Source organism: Herpailurus yagouaroundi, unplaced genomic scaffold (genome assembly GCF_014898765.1).
Source record: "Herpailurus yagouaroundi ecotype Mexico unplaced genomic scaffold, PumYag 100, whole genome shotgun sequence".
Classification (NCBI taxonomy): Eukaryota; Metazoa; Chordata; class Mammalia; order Carnivora; family Felidae; genus Herpailurus; species Herpailurus yagouaroundi.
In genome coordinates, this window is record NW_024412391.1 from 9,448,345 (window position 1) to 9,470,518 (window position 22,174).

Below are 22,174 nucleotides of genomic sequence, written 5' to 3' on the forward strand. Positions count from 1 at the left end.
TGCTGGCTTTATAGAATGAGTTTAGAAGTTTTCCTTCCATTTCTAGTTTTTGGAACAGTTTGAGGAGAATAGGTATTAACTCTTATTTAAATGTTTGGTAGTATTCCCCTGGGAAGCCATCTGGCCCAGGACTCTCTTTTTGTTGGGAGATTTTGATAACTTACTGAATTTATTTGCTGGCTATGGGCTTGTTCAAATTTTCTATTTCTTCCTGTTTCAGTTTTTGGTAGTGTGTGGGTTTCTAGGAATTTGTCCATTTCTTCCAGATCGCCCAGTTTGTTGGCATATAATTTTTCATAATATTCTTATAACTGTTTGTATTTCTGTGGTGTTGGTTGTGATCTCTCCTCTTTTGTGGTTTTATGTATTTGGGTCCTTTCTCTTTTTGATAAGTCTGGCTTGGGGTTTATCGATTTTGTTTGTTCTTTCAAAAAAACCAGCGTTTAGTTTCATTGATCTGTTCTACTGGTGTTTTTGTTTGTTTGTTTCTGTATCATTTATTTCTGCTCTAATCTTGATTATTTCCCTTCTTCTCCTGGATTTAGGCTTTATTTACTGCTCCTTTTCTAGTTCCTTTAGTTGTAAGTTTAGGTTGTGTAGTTGGGACCTTTCTGGCTTCTTGAGATAGGCCTGAATTGCAATATACTTACCTCTCAAGACTGCCTTTGTAGCATCCCAGAGACTTTGGACTGTTGTGTTTTCATTTTCATTTGCTTCCATGTAGTTTTTCATTTCTACTTTAATTTCCTGGTTAACCCATTCATTCTTTAGTAGGATGTTCTTTAACCTCCATATATTCGAGGGTTTTCCAAATTTTTTCTTGTGACTGAATGCAAGTTTCATAGTGTTGTGATCTGAAAATATGCATGGTATGATCTCAATATTTTTGTACCTGTTGAGGGCTGATTTGTGACTCAGTATGTGGTCTATTTTGGAGAATGTTCCATGTGCATTTGAGCAGAATGTGTATTGTACTGCTTGAGGGTGAAATGTTCTGAATATATCTATCAAGTCCATCTGGTCCAGTGTGTCATTCAAAGCTGTTGTTTCCTTGTTGATTTTCTGCTTAGATGATCTATCCATTGCTACAAGTGAGGTATTAAAGTCTTCTATTATGTTGTTATTATTATTAAAGAGTTTCTTTATGTTTGTGATTAGTTGGTTTATATATTTGGGTGTCCCAAGTTGGAGGCATAAATATTTATCATTATTAGATCTTGGTGGATAGACCCCTTAATTATGATATAATGTCCTTACTCATCTCTTGTTACAGTCTTTGTTTTAAAATCTAATTTGTCTGATATAAAAATGACTACTCCAGCTTTCTTTTGACCTCCATTGGCATGATAGATGGTTCTTCATACCCTCACTTTCAATCTGCAGGTGACTCTAGGTCTAAAATGAGTCTCTTGGAGGCAGCATATAGATGGATCTATTTTTTTTTTAATCCATTCTGAAATCCTGTGTCTTTTGATTGGAGTACTTAGTCCATTTATATTCAAAGTGATTATTGAAAGATAAGAATTTAGAGCCATTGTGTTACCTGTAGATTTGGTGTTTCTGGTGATTTTATCTGGTCCTTGGTAGTCTTTGTTGCTTTGGTCTTCTTTTTTTTTTTTTTTCTTTCTCTTGCAGAGATGGTTTAGTGGTCATGAACTCCTTTAGTTTTTGTTTGTCTGGAAAAGCCTTTATCTCTCCTTCTATTCTGAATGACAGCCTTGCTGGATAAAGGATTCTTGGCTGCATTTTTTTTCCTATTCAGCACTTTGAATATTTCCTGCCACCCCCTTCTGGCCTGCTAAGTTTCAGTGGACAGGTCAGGTACTAACCTTACATGTCTACCCTTGTAGGTTATGGACATTTTGTCCCTAGCTGTTTTCAGAATTCTCTCTTTATATTTTGCAAGTTACAGTATGACATATTGTGGTGTTGGCCTGTTTTTTGTTGATTTTTGAAGGGAGTTCTCTGTGCCTCTTGGACTTGTATGCCTTTTTCCTTCCCCAGATTAGGGAAATTCTTAGCTATAATTTGTTAAAATAACCCTTCTGCCCCTTTTCCAACTCTTCTTCTAGGACTCCTATGATATGGATATAATTTCGTTTTATGGACTCAGTCACTTCTCTAAGTTTCCCCTTATGATCTAGTAATTTCCTTTCCCTCTTTTTTTCCGCTTCATTATTTTCCATAATTTTACCTTCTATTTCACCTATTCTCTCCTCTGCTTCTTTAATCCTCATAGTCACTCTATCCAGTTCGTTTTGCATCTCAGTTATAGCATTTTAAAATTCATCCTGACTGGTTCTTAGGTCTTTGATCTTTGCAGCAAGGGTTTCTCTTGTGTCTTCTATGCTTTTTTCAAGCCCAGCTATTAGTCTTATGACTGTTATTCTAAATTTTTGTTCAGATATATTGCTTATATCTGTTTTGAGAAGGCCCTGCCTGTGATTTCTCCTTGACCTTTCTTTTGGGGAGAATTCCTTCATCTTGTCATTTTGGCTAAATTTATGTCTTTTGCATGTTTTAAAAGCTTATTACATTTTCTACACCTGAGACTACTGCTATATTAAAATGGAGTCATACATGGTCCAGTGTCTGGCACTTCAGGAAGTGTTTTTGGTGTATACTGTGTTCACTCTGCTGTTGCGTTTTAGCTGCTCTTTCCCACTGGTCAGTTCTCTGCAGAGTTCCTCCCTGCTTGCAGTGATGGAGTGTTTGGACCTTTAACCAGGTGTGCTTGGATTTGTTTGTCGAAGTAACCCTGGGGGGAAAAAAGGGGGCAGGGGAGGAAACTGATCCCAAAAAAGGAAAAGGAAAGAGAACGAAACAACCAGAGAATAATATATGTATGTATATGTATATGTATACACACAAACACACACAAACACACACACACACACACACACACACACACACATGCTCTGATTCCAAAGAAAAAGAAAAGAAGAAAAAGAAAAAAAAAGAAAGAAAAGAAAAAAGAATAAAAAATCCTGATAAAAAAAAAAGAGAGAGAGAGAGTTTGAGAGAAAAGAAACAAAAGAGAACAAAAAAGAAACTATGAGCCTGATTCAAAAAGAAGAAAAGAGAGGGCTCTAGGTGGCTGAGTTGGTTAAGCATCCAACTCTTGGTTTTGGCTCAGGTTATGATCTCACAGTTTGTGAGTTCGAGCCCTGCACTGTCAGTGCACAGACTGCTTGGGATTTTTCTCTCTCTGCCCTTCCCCTGCTTGTGCTCTATCTTTCTCAAAATAAATAAGCATTAACAAAAAGAAAGAAAAAAGAAGAAGGAAGAAAAAGAGAAAAAAACAGCTGTTTGTTGGTACATGGGGTTGCTGGCTGTGCTGATCTGGAGGAGAGGCCAGCTGCATTGGCTCAGAGTCAGTCCTGCCCCGGTAAATAAGCAGTTGTCTGGCACGGAGGGGCAGGGTTTGGTGTAAGAGGGTCTTGCCTCCACGGGGGGCCACTGTGTTGTTCTCCGAAGTCCCACAATGTTGGTTGGGGGGAAATGGCACCGCCCCAATCTCTTGTCCCCAGACAATGAATCTCAACGCCGTTGTTCAGGCAGCCCTTACAGAATAGTGAAGGCAGTCAGCTCACCTTGTGCCACAACTCTCCTGCATTTTTTCTTTGGTGCGCAGCTGGTACTCAAAGCCTAAACTCTTACAGAACTTGGCACGACATGGATCCACTCTTCTCCTCTGGAGTACAGCCTCTTCACCCTGCTGATGCAAGGCCTTTCATTGGCACTTAGAGTCTTTTGTCCTTGGGGAGGCAATAAGCCCTCTTCCAAAAGTGTTCCAGGAAGGGGACTGTTTTCTCCCAGTGCACCCTGGAGATCTCTATACCATGTTATGCACTCCGTGGCTGGCTCCCTCCCCGACAGGAGCATGTGCCACAACTCTGCTCTGGAGAAGTCATCCACTTCCAAAACCTCCAGAGTTTGAGCTCCAAAAGCTGCTGGCAAAAAAGAACTGGGACACTCAGTACTTCTCACACTGCAATCCGTGGTCCAGAGAGGTTTTTCTCTTGTGCTAACTCGATGCTGCACTTTGAAAACTCTCTCTCTTTCTCTCCCTTTTGTCCTCCCACAGAAAGGGTTCCCTCCCCTCCATAGCACCACATATTTTTCCCCTCTCTCAGTTTACTTCCACACACCTTGTACCCGCCAAGCTATCTCCCTCCAACCGTGGAAGTCTTTCTGCTACTTTGCAGATCAATTTCCTGGGTGTTCCAAGTAATCTGACATCAATACAGCCATGTTTGAGGGATAAGGAAAGCCCAGGGTCCCCCTACTTCTCCCCCATCTTAACTTCTCCCTTCTACAATATTTTAATTATCACTAGCAGTGTATGAGGGTTCTAATTTCTCCACATCCTCATCAACCCTTGTTATTTTTTATCTCTTGGAGGATAGCCCTTTTAGTGGGTATAAAGGGATATGCCATGGTTTTGATTTGCATTTCCCTGATGACTATTGATGTAGAGAATCTTTTCATGAACTTACTGGCAATTTGTATATCTTTTTTGGAGAAATGTTTATTCAGATAATTTACCCATTACAAATTGGAATATTTGTCTTTTTTATTACTGAGCTGTGGTAGTTCTTTCCATATCCTAAATATAAGCCCCTTATCAGATATGATTTGCAAAGTTTTCCTCCCATTCTGTGGGTTATCTTTTCACTTTCTTGATGGTGTCATTTGAAGCACAATAGTTTTTAATTCTGATGACGTTCGACTTATTGATCTTTTATTGCTTGTGCTTTAGGTTTCATATATAAAAAACCACTGCCTTTCCTCATGGCCTGTCCTGTGGATTTTGGACCTGTACAGCCAGTCCCCATAATCCAAGCCAACCTCTTAATACAAGGTAATGAAGATTTATGCCTGTGTTTTTTTACTATGTGTTTAATAGACTTTGCTCTTACATTTAGGTCTTTGATCCAATTTGAATTAATTTTTGTGGATGGTGTGAGGTAGGGGTCCAGATTCATTCTTCTGCATCTGAATATTCAATTGTCTTAGCACTGTATTGAAAACACATTTTCCAGCATTGAATTGTCTTGACATCTTGTAGAAAATCAATTGGCCATTGATATGTAGGTTTCTTTCTCAATTCCCAATTCTATCCCATTGATTTGCTTGCCTATCTTTATGCCAGTACTACACTCGTCTTGATTATTGTAGCTTTGCAGTAAGTTTTGAAATCAGGAATTATGAGCCCTCTAACTTTGTTCTTCTTTTCCAAGATTATTTTTGCTGTTCTTTGTCCTTTGCATTTCCATATGAATTTTAAAATCAGCTTGTTAATTTCAAAGAAACTACCATAAGATTTCTTAACGGATATTTACTGAGTCTCCATGCATTTGAACTTTCCTGAGTCTGTTTAACACCTCTGGGAATGTATTTTGAGAGCAAAACATGAATAGTATAGATAAACTGACAGTTTTTGCCTTACATGGCTCTGAAATGAACAAATTTCATTAACCACAGTTGAGCTAGCACCAGCACCCCTAACAACATGGCCCAAATTTCAGTTACCACAATATACTGTGAATGGTTGCATAAAATACAAACTTCATCGCTAGTTCTTCAGCCCACAAAGAACTATATAGATAACAGATGAGCATCATAATCAGTAACTGATCATTATCAGTCAGTCAGTGTTGGGTCATTGTGCGTGTGTTTTCCCATCACACACAGCCAGAAAAGCACGTCGTCGTATTGCCTCCTTGCTTCCCAGTGATAAACCCATGCGACATTTTACAAAATTGGAAAATTAAAATAGGGAGCTGGCCAACAAAGATGAGTGTAGAAAATAAACAAACAACCAAGCAAAGAGTGATAACATAAAGTTTGAATCATACATAAATGGAGATATAGAAGAGATCACCGACCATGGGAATGTTGCCACCGTCACCATATGAGAGTTTCTAGACATTCAGCTGGAGGTTCTTAGTGAAGGCCAATTTATTGACATAAATCTGGAAAGTGGTTGTAAGGAAAAGGCTGAAGATATCCCAGAAGTGGCATTAGCAAATATATTCCCATTGAAGGAACTCAGAGATACCTCATGACGTTGAAACCACAAAGAATAGAATGTTGGGATCTGATATAAACTGGAAAAGGAATATGACAATTTTACAAAGTATAGAAAAGATGTTTGCTTTGTATAAGTTAGGTGTGAAAACTGTTGGTTAATAAGTTAGGTAAGACCTGTTCAAACTACTCTTGATAAGTTTTTCACAAAGAAATGAAACACTTTAATTCTAAAAGTTTCTAAAATCTTAAATTATAGTGTAGTAAGCAAATATTAGTTTTTTACCTTTCATTGTACATTTATAATCAAGAGTAAGATAATTTTCAGTGTCTTGACAAAAATTACAAACATCACAGTCAGTTGTAATTTTTCTGTTGGTTATTAGGATTGCTATGCAGTTTTAGCTTTCATGGTCTGTTTTCTAAAGTTCCACATGCAAAGGGAGGATTGTTTATAATTGATATAATGTTGTTTACTGGTGTGAATTTTTTATCTTACTGAAAATAATTTAAAATTACCATTGCTTTTCTACATTAAACCAAACTTCTCTTTTGTGCCTGGCTCATAAAAGTTGCTTAAAAAAGATAATTTAGAATGATGTCTAGATATAAAGCAGTCAAAAATCAACGAATTTTCTTTATAATAATATCCTGGTTAGAAATGGAAATTAAGAAAAAATTTACAGTCGCAACAAATCCATAAATTACTCAAGAATAAATTAAGCAAGAAAGGTGAGACACGTATCTGAGAAAAACTACATAGTTTCATGAAGGACAAAAAACAAGAGGTGATCACAGAGATATACCATGTTTCTTGATGGAAAAATTTCATATAATAAAACTGCTGATGTTTGTCCTCTATAAATAATATATATATTTCATGCAATCCCAAACAGAATAATGACCAAGAAATTGTTGAAAAAGAATAATAGTGAGGGGGGAACTAACATACTAAAATATATTGTGAGGCAACAGTAATTAGTAGATTTGCTGTAGGAATAAACAAATAGGTCAGAGGAATACAGAGGAACCCAGAAACAGACTCATGTACATATGGAAGTTAAATATATGATAAATGAGGCATTTAAAATCAGGGAGGAAGGGGGACACTTGGGTGGCTCAGTTGGTTAAGCGTCTGACTTCGGCTCAGGTCATGATCTCACAGGTCGTGAATTCGAGCCCCACATCTGGTTCTGTGCTGACAGCTTAGAGCCTGGAGCCTGCTTCAGATTCTCTCTCTCTCTCTCTCTCTCTCTCTCTCTGTTCCTCACCTGCCAGCACTGTCTCTCTCAAAAATAAATAAACATTTAAAAAAATAATAAAATAAAATCAGGGAGGAATGGATGGCTCCTTGGATAAGTGACATTGAGACAACTGGATTCCCATTTAAAAAAATAATAAGTGTATTACATAGCAAATACAAAAATATTGAGATGAAATAAAGATCTAAATGTAAAAACAAAAGATCCAACTAGAAATGATTAAAAAATAGAGGTAATTTCATAATCTTAGGATAGGATAAAAAAGAATATCGAAAGGAAAATACTGATAGTCTTGACTGTATAACATTTTATTATATATATTATTACTTTTTAAATTTTTTTAAGAGAGAGGACATGAGCAGGGGAGAGGGGCAGGGGCAGAGAGAGAGAGAGAGAGAGAGAGAGAGAGAGAATCTTAACTAGTCATGTCTCTAGCTAGTTTGTATGGCCAGGTTGTATAATCTTAAGTTCTTCACTTTCCTTCTCCTTTCTGTGGTATACATAACATGAAATTCATCATTTTAACCATTTTTTCTATGTGCCATTCAGTGGCATTAAGTAAAGTCTCATTGTTGTGCAACCATGGCCACTATCCATCTCCAAAACTTCTTCATCTTTCCATACTGAACTCCATACCCATTAAGCATGAACTCCCCAGTCCCCAGCTCCTCTCCAGCCCCTGGCAGCCACCGTTCTGCTTTCTGTTTCTGTGAATTTGACTACTCTGGGAACCTTCTATAAGTGGGACCATATAGTATTTGTCTTTTGTGACCGGCTTATTTTACTTTGCATAATGTCCTCAAGGTTCATCCAAGCTGTAGTTCTTCTGTACTGGTTAGTCTATAGAGGTGTATGTTGGTGTCCCTTCTGGATATGTGGCTGGTACCTGCTATGTATGATTAACTACAAAAATAAGAAAGATAATAATACATCAAGATATCTAAGGTGCCTTTTTCCTCTTAGAGCTTTGGGGACGATGTAGACTTTTCAGTCTAACATGAGTGCTTTGCATACATTTGTAAAAACTTTAGCTATAAATAAGTTTTCATTATTATTGATTATTGAAGGTATTTCTGGGCAGGAAAACAAAATCCATTAAGTTTTTGTATCAGCCTGTAATTCATTTGGCAGGAGACAACTTCAATTCAACCAGAATATTTATTTATAAATGATGATTAAAATGTGTATCAAAACTTGAAAAAATAAAACAAAATTTATTTGTGAATGTTCAAATGGTTCTTTAGATAGGTTTCAGTTCTTGCTTCCAGCTTCAGTTTTTTAGGGGGTTATAAAAATTATGAACAAGGCAAGATTCTGTCAGTAATTGAATAAGGTTTTTCTTCCTTTTCAGAATCTAGATTAAATAATTGTCTTTCTATTGATTATGAGGTTTTAATCCCTGTTTGGAACAAACTAGTAAGAGTCAAAACATTTTATTCAGTAGTTTTAAGGTTAATAATGAGTTTTTTTAGGGATTGTGGATTCTCTTCAATAATTTCGTTGGACTTCACAGAGAAGTTGGGAAAATCCTTTATTTTCATAGCATCACAACTTCATCTGTAACTTTGAAGGCACAATATATGTTATTAAGTATAGATGTTAATTCTTAAACCTCTGGTAATGTGGCATGCTTGGGTAGCAGATAACTGTATCTGAAGAGAAGTGTTTATGAATAGTGAAAGAGGTTTAGCATCGTTAGAAATTGTCAGAGATTGAGGGTTGCTGTAGTATCTGTTATGAAAGGAAAAGACCTATTTCGGATCTGGTTTCCAAGAGAGGGCTTTTGAGATCTTCATCTTTAACAACCAACTTGTGTATCCTTCCAGCAGAGAAGATTAAAAAGCATCTAGTTATCTCTTTCCATGAGTACTAATTATCTGTCATCCTATCAAATTTAACTTGGCCAAAATAGACATCGTTATCACTTAAAGGCATCTCATCCTTTAATCTGCTAATTGATGACCATTCTATAGTTTTTGTAACGAGAGAAGGGCAAATTCAAATGATGTTTAGTGACCAATGTGTTGAACTTTATCTTAAATTTTAAAAAGTTCAACTGGGTACATTGTAAAGGTTTTATTGGCTTTATTCAACTAGTCATGAATTAGGCAGCATCCAACCTAGCTGATGAAAGAAGAGCCAAGTAGCTGCACAAGATAAAAAACTTTTTTTTTTTCAACGTTTATTTATTTTTGGGACAGAGAGAGACAGAGCATGAACGGGGTAGGGGCAGAGAGAGAGGGAGACACAGAATCGGAAACAGGCTCCAGGCTCTGAGCCATCAGCCCAGAGCCTGACGCGGTGCTCGAACTCACGGACCGCAAGATCGTGACCTGGCTGAAGTCGGACGCTTAACCGACTGCGCCACCCAGGCGCCCCGATAAAAAACTTTTATAGGCAGAAGAAAATGGGAACCGGGAAGTTGTCTGAGGCAAAAAAAAAAAAGGGGATTGATTGTAGAAAGGTTACTTTCCTTTAAGGCAAGGCAGGGCTCTATGGGGCAGATTACCTAACTAGGGCTAATCACGTGATTCCTGATTGACAGGTTTAAGATTTAATTTCTGAGAGAACTGGAACCGTAATTAAGTCTTGGGTCAGTGAGGTGAGGCTTGGCATCAGGGACTCCACTTTGGGCCTGTTGTCTTGTTTTTAACATTTACCCAGAAATTTTCTGGGTATTCAAAGATAATTCAATAATTAATTTAATATTAAAGTGTTACAAGTAAGGATTTGAATATTACAATTTATGCTGACATATTAAGTCTGGATGATTTATAGCATTGTAAGGATGCCTCTTGTAAAGAACTACCTATTGTAATTTAATTTAGTTTGACAAATAATTTCAATATTTTATAATCTTATATGAATTAGCTTGTTTGACCGTTAAAATCAGTAGATGAAATTTAGAAAACCCAAATTCATTGGCTTTTTTTAATTAGAAAATAAATCCAAGAAAATATGCCCAATATTTTTATACTGGTAAAATCAGAGAAAAGATAAGTATTTCTGAGCCAAAAGTATTAAACCAGTCTAATTTATCCAAGGAATCATCTTGATTATTATAGGAAACTTTTTCCTGTTAAATTAATATTTAATATCCCTATTAATATTAAAATTAAGTTGTTTAAAAATAATTTTTGCTTTTGACATGTTTCCAAGTCACCAACTAGTTAGCTGTGAAACTCACAGTTAAACTTTTTGAAAAACATTTTTCTGCTACCACTTTATGAAAACATTTGTTTCTTAGACTCCGTTCACTTAAAGCATAAAAAAGAAAAAAAAAATCCCTGGAAATCTGAGTTTCTCTCGACAGCTATATTAATATTTGATATGTTAATATTGTTTCTATTGGGTAATTATAATAAGAACTTGCTCCATTAAATTTTAACACATCTTATAATTGGATTTATTTTTCTTAGAGGTAGGTAAGATATGTGTTTGCTTGAAAAAAATGAAGTGGATAAAACGGGAGATGTTATCAACTCTTGTGCACGTTAGAGTCGCAATGGTGATAAAATAGCAAAATGAAAACAGATGGTGGTAGTCATAAGAATATTGATCCGTTAAAGAAACAAAGACACATGATTATATATCAGCAGGACCCTCGGGGAAAAGTTATTTTTGAAATCTAAGTAATTTTATGAGTTTCTTGTGAATATAGCAGCGTAATCTTTCCGTTTTTCACTCTCTGTGTCCCTTAAAGCAATGACAATCTCTTTAGTGTCTCCTGTAGGACGACACCAAAACCAAAGGGTCCAGATAATTGCAGCACGATGACAGCCCTTCCTATGGCTGCAGAGCCACTGCTATGCTTCTGCTGAGCCACCATTTAGCCCACAGCTGTACCTTGACAAGAGGAGACAGAGAGCCTCAGGCCTCATCAGAATCTGGGAGGAGATGAGAACCTGCCTTTTTGCAGCCTCCTTGGTAGATAGAGAAGTGAGTGAGAGGTGGCTTTATAACAGTTCCTCACAAACCTCCTGTGTGCTCATGTTTGGGGAGGATCCCGGATGTTTGGCCACGACTCGGATCACCTGTGGTTCAAGCTTGGTCTATGTGGCCTATGTGGATCCACGCAAGGTCATTAGGTATCCGCACAGGGCTGCTCTTTGACATCACACAGTAAAAAATCAGCCTTCAGGGACTTACTCTGAGGGCTATATAGAGCATTCCAAAGGGATCTACCATCAGGTTGGAATGCAGTTTTGCTGCTCAAATAGCTTGGAAATAAGAGGTGGAAATCGATGGTGCTAATAGTTAAGTGCAGCTGTGACACCGGTGATCAGGGCAGTCCTTCTCAGGCCACAACAGCTCTGAAAAATGCTCCTGGAATTACGGATGTTGGCTGTGCATTTGGTGCCCCTAGTGCTTTGGAGCCCCTGGTGATTTGGCTCTTCCTCCCGGACTCTCAGTCACCCGAGGCCAGTGTAGGCAAAGCCCTGTTGCTGTTTTCCTTGCAGTTGTCTGGTATAATCTGTGGGCTGTTCCTGTTCCCTAGCCTTCTAAGAGTGGGTCCTGGTGTTTACATTTCCTTTCAGAGGCTCCTTGCCCAGATGGCCAGCGGAGTTGGCAAGAAGAGATGTGGTTTATGGTTTCAGTGGTGACTGTCCCCATATTCGACTTCTTTGCCTCTCCCAGGGAGATGTTAGGAGGATAGTATGAGTTTGTGCATGACATGGTCATGTATGGGAAGAAAAATCTCTTCCTCTACACAGCTTAGATTCTCTGGCTGGGGCATGGAAGTTGGACTGACAAAAGACAGGTTAACGAGAGAAAAATGAGCAAAAGTTTGTTCAGGTGTATCTGCATAATAGAGATGAGTAACACAAAGGCTGGGTTAGAATTTGGGCTTACATGACTTCTTTGCAAAGGAACAATACATTTTTGGAGAAGAGACAAGGCAAAGGAAAAGAATCTTGAGTCTCTGGGAGCAGCAAACTGTGGAGTGGCAAATGTATGGGAGACGAATGGAAGGTAAGAGCTGGTTAGTCAGGTATTACATGGAATCCTCTGTTGCCATCTCCAGGCTGACAAGGGTCCAAAGTTGTCTTCAGCGATTAACTTTTGTCTTTCTTGGTAGAGAGGGAGGACACTTTTGTACATTTATGTGCCCCTTTTAGGCAAATGAAGGAGAGCAGAGAATTTTCCTTGGGTCTGTTTCTTCTCAATTGCTTTAGCTCAAAATAATGCTTAGCCAAAATGGCATATTTGGGGCACAAATTCTGGTGTCCTTCAGTCATAATACACTGGCCCTTATACAGCCGTGGGATCCCTGTAATCTTGAATATGTCTTCCTGTTCCCTCTGTCTATTGTCACTTGTCCTCTCTTGCAATACTCCATAGCTTTATCCTGGAGTAAATGCCAAAATCGGCTCTGTGCTTTTCTTTTGAAAAATCCTGTCTATTGTGTGGTTCTTTGAAGTTACCCCAGGCTGTGATCTGTTTCTGTCTCCAGTCTCAATATTGTGTTACAACCTGGCCTCTTCTGGAATGGCATTCACTTTGATTAGAAAGAAGTGGGTTTCTGCCTGAAGAACAAACATAGCTGTTGGAAGCCCCTCAGAACCATGTGTATGGAGGGAACAGCTCTTAGGGAATGTGAGGTCATGGGAACTTCTATTTTTTTTCCAATTGATTCTAGGTTTGAAGCATATCTGAAATTGTTATTTTTACTGCAGCTGCTCCATGTAAGTACTTTGGATGTTTTCTACTCTCAGTTCTTTGTCAGTCCAATTACCTATGTTTTCAATCCTTAAGGGTTTTTCATTCACTGATGGTACCCTGTCTTTATTCTAGAGATGCTATGGATTTGGTCTGTTTAACTGGCTCTATGCTTAGTTATTTCAAGAAATTTGGGGCAGGAAGGAAATGAGATTACTGGCTTAATCTAATCTTTCAGATTACTTCTATTTTTTTAAATAGCAGTCTGTTATATATCAGAGCAAATTTCTCTTGACTCACCCTATGGAAATAATTTATAGTTTCTGTTTCCTGCATTAATTTACTTTCATTGCCACTCATTTGCCTGTATGCTTTAAACTCAAACAGTAAAGGCATGAAGCCCGTTATCAGTTTAACGGTCCGAGAAAAGGTACAATGCAAAAGAAAAGACTTAGATGAATCATAAAGCATGGTTTGTTTACTTTAAGCACTATAAAAAATGAGCCTAAGTGGATTTACACTTTTAATTTACACACAACAAGCTGAAATTTCGGCATTAGGAATAAGCACATGTTACTATCTAGCAAGAAAGACTCTTGTGTTAGCAGGGTTCCTCAACCTTGGCACTGCTGACATTTTAGCCTAAGTGACTCTTTGTGGTGGGTGCTGTCAGCATCCTTAGGCTCCACCTACTAAATAGTTACCACCTCCCCTTACCTCCTACTAATTGTGACAACGAAAAATGTCTCCAGACATTGCCAGATGTTCCCTAGGGGAAGCTGGGAGGAAACTGTCTCCAGTTATGAACCGTGGTATTAAAAGAAAGAACCACTACTCAAAATAGCTTTTCTAATACTAGATGCTAAAAATGTGTAACACAGGATTGGATGTCCATTATATCCAACTCAATACTTTAAAATAGAATGTGTCTTGTCACAATCCCATGAAATATTTAAAACGTTGATTGATGATGTCTGAGCTCAGCATGGTTAAAAGTGGAATATAAAAGCGAGGGGGGAAAAGCTCTAACACTAGAAATTAAAATAAGACAGGAACTCGTGTAAACAGCGATAAATCAAAGAGGAAAGCAAAACCAAACTTCAGAAGGCTAAAAAAATAACAAAGTTGATTTATCAAATCTTAACTAAAGCAGTGCTCAGAGTAAAATTCATTATATATAAAGCTCATATTACTAACCAAGATAACTTTAAAAAATAAACAAAAACCAATGAAATAGATATTCGACCTAGGAAGTAGAAGTCTATGGACAAGATAAGAAAAAAAAGACAAGAGATCAGTAATAGAAAACAAGGTATTAATGAATTAGAAAACAGAAACACAGCAGAACTAATCAATGAACTTTCTTTTCCTTTGGGAAATTTGCTCTAAGTGAAATCCAGAAGAAAGCAAAAATACCTTGATAAGCCACTAATTAGTTAAGAGTAAAAAACAAGAACATAGACATACAAAATAAGAATGGTAAGGGGAAAGTGAGCACGGATTTCAGAGAAGTAATGGGATTGGAAGAGGCCAAGGTCCTAAGGGCTGAGAGTCCAGGGACTTTTGTTTTGTTTACTGATGCACCTCCAGTACCTAGGATAGAGCTCAGTAGAGTGGCACACAAAAACGTTTATTGACTAAATGAACAAACACATTTACGTTTGCTAAATTATATAACACTGCTAAATTTTGAGAAGATGAATTTGCAAAGTTGATCCTAGATGAAGTAGAAAATGTGCAGGCTTCCTACAGACAGAGATGAAATTCTCAGGTAAATTACCGCCAACACTTGAGGAACAAATAATTTTTTTTTACTTTAATTTTTAAAGTTTTGTTTTAATTCCAGTTGGTTAATGTGCAGTGTTATATCTTAGTTTCATGTGTACAGTATAGTGATTGAACAATTTTATATATCAACCAGTGCTCATCACAAGTGCATTCCTTAATCCTCATCATCTTTTTCACTCATCCCCTCACCCACCTCCCCTCTGGTAACCATCAGTCTGTTCTCTACAGTTAAGAGTCTGTTTCTTGGTTTGTGTGTGTGTCTCTCTTTTTTTTTTCCCTTTGCTCTTTTATTTCTTAAATTCCACATATGAATGAAATCATATGGTATTTGTCTTCCTCAGGCTTACTTATTTCATGTATAGCTCACTGTATTTTTGATTGCTATTTCCCTGATGATAAGTGATATTGAGTATCTTTTCATGTTTCTGTTAGCCATCTGTATGTCTTCTTTGGAAAAATTTCAAATCATGTCTTCTCATTTCTTTTTTTTTTTTTAATGTTTATTATTTATTATTGAGAGAGAGACAGAGAGACAGAGCACAAGCAGGGGAGGGTAGAGAGAGAGGGAGACACAGAATCTGAAGCAGGCTCCAGGCTCTGAGCTGCCAGCACAAAGCCCGATGCAGGGCTTGAACCCATGAACCGCAAGATCATGACCCGAGCTGAAGTAGAATGCTTAACTGACTGATCCACCCAGGTTCCCCTCTTCTGCCCACTTCCTAACTGGATTATTTATTTTTTGGGTGTTGAGTTTGATAAGTTACTTATAGATTTTGGATACTAACCTTTTGGCAGATATGTCATTTGCAAATATCTTCTCCCATTTTGTTGGTTGCCTTTTAGTTTTTTTGGATGTTTCCTTTGCTGTGCATAAGCTTTTTATTTTGATGAGGTGTCAATAGTTCATTTTTGCTTTTGTTTCCCTTGCCTCCAGAGACACGTCTAGTAAGAGGTTGCTGTGGCCTATATCAAAGGGGTTACTGCCTTTAACCTTAAACCTTGATGGTTTCCTGTTTCAAGTGCAGGTCTTTCATTCATTTTGAATTTACTTTTATGTATGGTGTAAGAAAGTGGTCCAGTTTGATTCTTCTGTATATTGCTGTCCAGGTTTTCCAACACCATTTGTTGAAGAGACTGTCTTTTTTCCACTGGATATTCTTTCCTGTTTTGATAGATTAGTTGACCATGCAATGTGGATCCTTTTCTGGGTTTTCTATTCTGTTCCATTGATCTATATATCTGTTTTTGTGCCGGTACTATACTGCCTTGATCACTACAGCTTTGTAATATAGCTCTTGAAGTCTGGAATCGTGATGCCTCCAGCTTTGCTTTACTTTTTCAAAACTGCTTTGGCTATTCAGTATCTTTTGTAGTTCCATACAAATTTTAGGAATGTTTGTTCTAGCTCTATGAAAAATGCTAATGGTATTTTGGTAGGGATTGCATTGAATGTGTAGATTGCTTTGGGTGATATAGGCATTTCAACAATATTTGTTCTTCTACTCCATTAGCATGGAACGTTTTTCCATTTCTTTGTGTCTTCCTCAATTTCTTTTATCAGTGTTTTACAGTTTTTAGAATGTAGATCTTTTACCTCTTTGGTTAGGTTTATTCCTAGGTATCATAGTTTTTGGTGAAATTCTAAATGGGATCGATTCCTTGATTTCCCTTTGTGCTGCTTCACTATTGGTGTATAGAAATGCAACAGATATCTGTGTTGATTTTGTGTCCTGCAACTTTACTTAATTCGTGTATCAGTTCTAGCAATTTTTTGGTGGAGTCTTTTGGTTTTCTACATAGTGCATCATGTCACCTGCAAATAGTGAAAATTTGACTTCTTCCTTGCTGATTTGGATGCCTTTTATTTCCTTTTGCTGACTGCTGAGGCTAGGCCTTCCAGTACTATGTTAAATAACAATGGTAAGAGTTGACATCGGGGTGCCTGGGTGGCTCAGTTGGTTAAGTGCCCGACTTTGGTTCAGGTCATGATCTCACAGTTCGTGGGTTCGAGCCCCGCATGATGCTCTGTACTGACAGCTGGGAGCCGGGAGCCTGCTTCTGATTCTTGTCTCCCTCTCTCTCTGCCCCTCCCCTGCTCATGCTCTGTCTCCCAAAAATAAATAAATAAATGTAAAAAAAAAAAAATAGTGGACATCCCTGTCTTGTTCCTGACCATAGAGAAAAAGTTCTCAATTTTTCCCCATTGAGGATGATGTTAGCTATGGATTTTTCATATATGGCCTTCATGATGTTGAGGTATGTTCCCTCTAACCCTACTTTGTTGAGAGTTTTTATCAAGAATGGATGCTATACTTTGTCAAATGCTTTTTCCACATCTACTGAGAGGAACATATGGTTGTTTTATTAATGTGGTGTACCACATTGATTGATTTGCAAATATTGAACCACCCTTATAGCCCAGAAATAAATCCCACTTGATCATGGTGAGTGATTCTTTTAGTTTACTGTTGTATTCAATTTACCAGATCTTGTTGAGAATTTTTGTATCCAATTGCATCAGGGATAATGGCCTGTAGTTCTCTTTATTAGTGAAGTCTTTGTCTGGTTTTGGAATCAGGGTAATACTGGCTTCATAGAATGAGTTTGGAAGTATTACATCCATTTCTATGTTTGGAAATATTTGAGAAGAAGAGGTATTAATTCTTCTTTCAATGTTTGGTAGAATTCCTCTGTGAAATCATCTGGCCCCGGACTTCTGTGTGTTGGGCAATTTGTGATTACGGATTCAATTTCTTTGCTGGTTATTGATCTGTTCATGTTTTCTGTTTCTTCCTGTTTCAATTTTGGTAGTTTGTATGTTTCTAGGAATTTATCCATTTCTTCCAGGTTATCCAATTTGTTGGCAAATAGCTTTTCATAATATTCTCTTATAATTGTACTTCTGTGGGTTTGGTGGTTATTTCTCCTCTCTCATTTGCAATTTTATTTATTTGGGTCCTTTCTCTTTTCTTTTTGATAAGTCTTACTAGTAAGAAGTTTATCAATTTTATTAATTTTTTCAAGGAACCAGCTTTTAGTTTCATTGATCAGTTCTACTGTTTTGTTGTTGTTGCTGGTTCTATCACTTATTTCTGCTCTAATCTTTATTATTTGCCTCTTCTACTGACTTTAGGCTTCATTTGTTGTTCTTTTTCTATCTCTTTTAGGTATAAGTTTAGATCGTTTATTTGAGATTTTTCTTGCCTCTTGAGGTAGGCCTGTATTGCTATATAATTCCCTCTTAGTAGAGTTTTTGCTGCATCCTAAGGGTTTGGGATTGTTGTGTTTGCATTTTCATTTGTTTCCATGTATTTTTTTTTAATAACTTGATTTTCTGGTTGACCTATTCATGTTCTTTAACCTCCCTCTTGACTGAGGAATGGTGTATTTGTTTGCTAGGGCTGCTATAACCAAGTGCCACAAACCAAGTGGCTTAAACAACAGAAATATATCAACTCACAGTTCTGGAGGCCAGAAGCCTGAGATCAAGGTGTCACCAGGGTTAGTTCCTTCTAAGGGCTGTGAGGGAGAATCTGTTACACACCTCTCTGCTACCTTCAGGTGGTTTGCTGGAAAAGTTTAGGGTTCTTTTACTTGTAAAAGCATCACCCTGATCTCTGCTTTGATCCGTACATAGTGTTTTCCCTGTATGTTGTCTGTGTCCAAATTTTCCTTTTTTATAAGGCACTAGTCATACTGGATTAGGGGCCACCCTACTCTATTATGACCATATTGTAACAAATTACACACGCAATGACACTATTTCCAAATAAGGTCACATTCTGAGGTGCAAAATTCAAATTAAGGTTTGAATTTTGAGGGGAGGAGTGGGGATGAAATTCATCCCAAAATAGATGGGAAGCTTGAGAGGGATGAGAGCATAGGAAGAGGTGACATATGCAGAAACTCATATCAGACTGTCACTCTTTCCTGACCTTCCTGTTTTAAGTCTCCAACTCTTTCCCCCTCATCTCTGTTATAACTAAGATAGGGTTCCACTCTTCTAATCTTAACCCATATTTTTTCCTCCTGAAAAATGGCAGGACTCTTTCTCAATGCCTTTATTTTAAAAATGGTTTGTTAGGTATGGTCCCTCCTCCACACCAGTCTCCCAAAATATTTTGAAGAAGTTTGATATCAGGCAACAGGGCTTAAGTTTCTGTTCTTGCACCGATACCCCTGTTTCTTCCTTCTTCCCAGTGCTAAATGTCCAGTAAGAACTTAATCAAAGGTTTTTTGTTTTTTGTTTTTTGTTTTAACTGAATTGATTTCAGATAATTTTTCCCCTTCCCTGCCTTTAGGAACAAAATGGAGATTCATGAGGTACAATAAATCATCACATTTTATAATTTCTTGTAAACAAAATACTTTCTAGAAGACAGCATTATATTAGAATCAGTGGAAACAGTGAGTATAGATCAAATTTTCTTGATAATTTCTCAGAAATATATGTTTTCAGGTCACTGAAGATTATCTGTAAGTAATTGGTCTTGGAAAGACATAATTTTTGAAGCACTCTCTTGGCTTGTGAGAGTGACTTAATATGAATGAAAAGAAAGACATTGCTCTAGTTGAATTGAAAATCAGTACATCTCTATTGCAGAATTCCAATAATCTTCTCACTCAAATATTAAAAATTACATATAGTATAATTAATAGTGTTCTTTTGAACTTGCTAGTTTCTTGAAATTCAGTTATTCCAATAACACTTTCAAAGTACTAAGTATAATAATTTTTTTTATAGTTTATTTATTTTGAGAGAGAAAGAGATCACGAGTGGGGTAGGGGCAGAGAAAGGGAGGGAGAATTCCAATCAGGCTCCATGCTGTAAGCGCAGAGGCCAATGTGGGGCTCAAACCCATGAACTGTGAGATCATGACCCAAACTGAGATCCAGAATCAGATGCTTAACTGACTGAGCCACCCAGTCACCCCTAAGTATAAAAATTTTATAAAGCCCATTTTAAACTTTAATTTAATTTAATTTAATTTAATTTAATTTAAAGGTTTTATTTTTAAAAAAATTTTTTTCAACGTTTTATTTATTTTTGGGATAGAGAGAGACAGAGCATGAACGGGGGAGGGGCAGAGAGAGAGGGAGACACAGAATCAGAAACAGGCTCCAGGCTCTGAGCCATCAGCCCAGAGCCCAACGCGGGGCTCGAACTCCCGGACCGCGAGATCGTGACCTAGCTGAAGTTGGACGCTTAACCAACTGCGCCACCCAGGCACCCCGTAAAGGTTTTATTTTTAAGTAATCTCTACACCCAATGTGGGACTTGAACTCACAACCCTGAGATCAAGAGTCACACACTGCACTGATTGAGCCATCCAGGCACTCCTAAAGTGTCCTTTTTGAATGTCTTCTTTTAAAATAATCATCTTCGGATTATTTTATGATTCAGGATTTTATTTGTGTATGTTGGTTGTCTCAAGCCACTTCACATAATGATGTTTATAGGATGAGTAGAGCAAGAGTAATAGGCAGTGTAAGTATGGATCACTAGTTATGTTCACACACAAGCCCTTGAAAGCATGCAAGAGAGAACAAGCAATTATCAATCCCTCAAACTGGGTAAAAGCTAAACTAACCCCCATTGGGTGGAAACAAACAACTAAATCATTGTGTCTTTGGTGACCACTGTGCTGTTTAATTAGCTCTATTTTAAGACTTTTCTACACTTAGCCCTTTCTCTTTATACAAGGTGTAGCAAATCACTTCCTTGTTAATAATGCATGTGTGGATCTTATCTTGGAAGTGTCTATATTACAGTCAGTGTTCCAAATCATCAAGGTCATTGTCAGCACTGGCTTGTGCCAGCTCTCCACCCTCTTTGTTGTCCTGTTAACTGCTAAAGTAAGGAGTTCAGACTTAATGGCAGTAATCAGATTCATGGGTTTCTTATTATCATATATTGCCTCTGAAATCTCTCCTAAAGCCTAATGTCTTTCTGTCAGGAACCCAGAAGACCTTGATCTAATAAAATATTAGCTTATGGTTTCCAAACAATTATCTCAACATATTTAAACATCTTTTTCTTTACATACCTAAGCCAAAGTTATTTATCCTGCACAAAACTTGAGAGTGTTAACATCAACACATCACTTAAGGATAGTAAAACCTTTTCATTTCTACATCTAGGGTTCTGGCATGCATGGGAGGGAAAAATCCATTCAAGGGCACTCTGAAGTCAGTATTCCTCATGAAATGGGTATTCGGGATGATCACACCACCTGTCAAAACAATTCCCCAAAGAAAAAGCTCACTGTAAACGTTGCACAGCTGTGTGTTACTAGCACCCCTTGACAGTTTCACAGACCCCTCCCTCTCTCCTTAATTCATTCCTTCTCTGTTCTCACCCAGTCTCTTATTTTCCCTTGAGCCATCATCTTTTACTGAAGCCAGGATAGCATTCTGGTGTGTGTGTGTGTGTGTGTGTGTGTGTGTGTGTGTGTGTGTGTGTGTATGCGCGCGTGCCTGCCCATGGGTTCTTGTGCCCCTTCTCAACTCCTTCCTCCCCTCTGCTGTTTTGACACAGGCTGCCTTCTATTCCAGTGATCTACATAAACATTTCTCCTCAAAATTCTATTACCCATCAGTGTCACTCTCTTCTCAGAGGTTTTACCTGCCCTTCTCACTAGACCTCCAGAGAATCAAAAGTCTGAGATCTAGTAAAGTGATCAGTGAAGTAAATTTCTATGATAATGAATGTATCTCTTAAATAACAATGACGGAACAGTCAGTAAAAAAAGACTGGCATGTGTATGTGCCTGCCATGACCATGTCTAAGATTCAATTCTCTGTTTCTCGGCAAGTATTATGAGCTTCATTTTTTTATTTTACCTTTTTTTAAGTAGGCTTCATGCCTAGCATGGATCCCAACATGGGGCTCGAAATCATGACTGTGAGAACAAGACCTGAGCTGAGGTCAAAAGTCAGATACTTAACCAACTAAGCCACCTAGGTGCCCCAAGTACTGTGAGCTTTAAATTAAAATATTAATGTCAATGTCAAATCAAAGACCAACTGGATGAAAAACAGAAGAATCGTGGCCTAGCATCCCTAAATTGTACATTTTTATGATCAGTGAAACCTAACGTTTGTTTCTCTTTGCTGATTTTTCTAGTTATTTCCTGATGAGTTATTTTCCCAGTGTAGCTGGAATTAGATATTAAATATGTCAAATGTCAAACTAAATAATGTCACCAACTGTAAAAAAAAAATCAGTACAATGGATTGACTATCTCTTACTGTCTTTTCTTAATTTAATGATATTTATTCAATACAAATAGTTTATCTTCAACAGCTATTAATTAACCCATAAGTATTTGTTAGGTCTATGTTTGTGTTTACTATTTTATTCCCAAGGCTAGGTGGTACCTTTTGATGTTGAATAATGTTTTACCCTGGAAAATTCACATTAGGAGGCT

The 22,174-nt window shown here is 37.5% G+C and overlaps 1 protein-coding gene across 2 annotated transcripts in view; it reads right to left on the reverse strand.

Moving 5' to 3' along the window:
* Positions 1-20,849: 20,849 nt before the first annotated feature.
* AKR1D1 (aldo-keto reductase family 1 member D1) overlaps positions 20,850-22,174 on the reverse strand; it is a 91,756-nt gene continuing 90,431 nt past the window's right edge. For both annotated transcript variants that reach the window (XM_040471850.1, XM_040471849.1), the window contains exon 9: positions 20,850-20,977. In XM_040471850.1, coding sequence (XP_040327784.1) covers positions 20,935-20,977 — 43 coding nt within the window. In that variant the 3' untranslated portion in view covers positions 20,850-20,934. The remainder of the gene's footprint in view (positions 20,978-22,174) is intronic.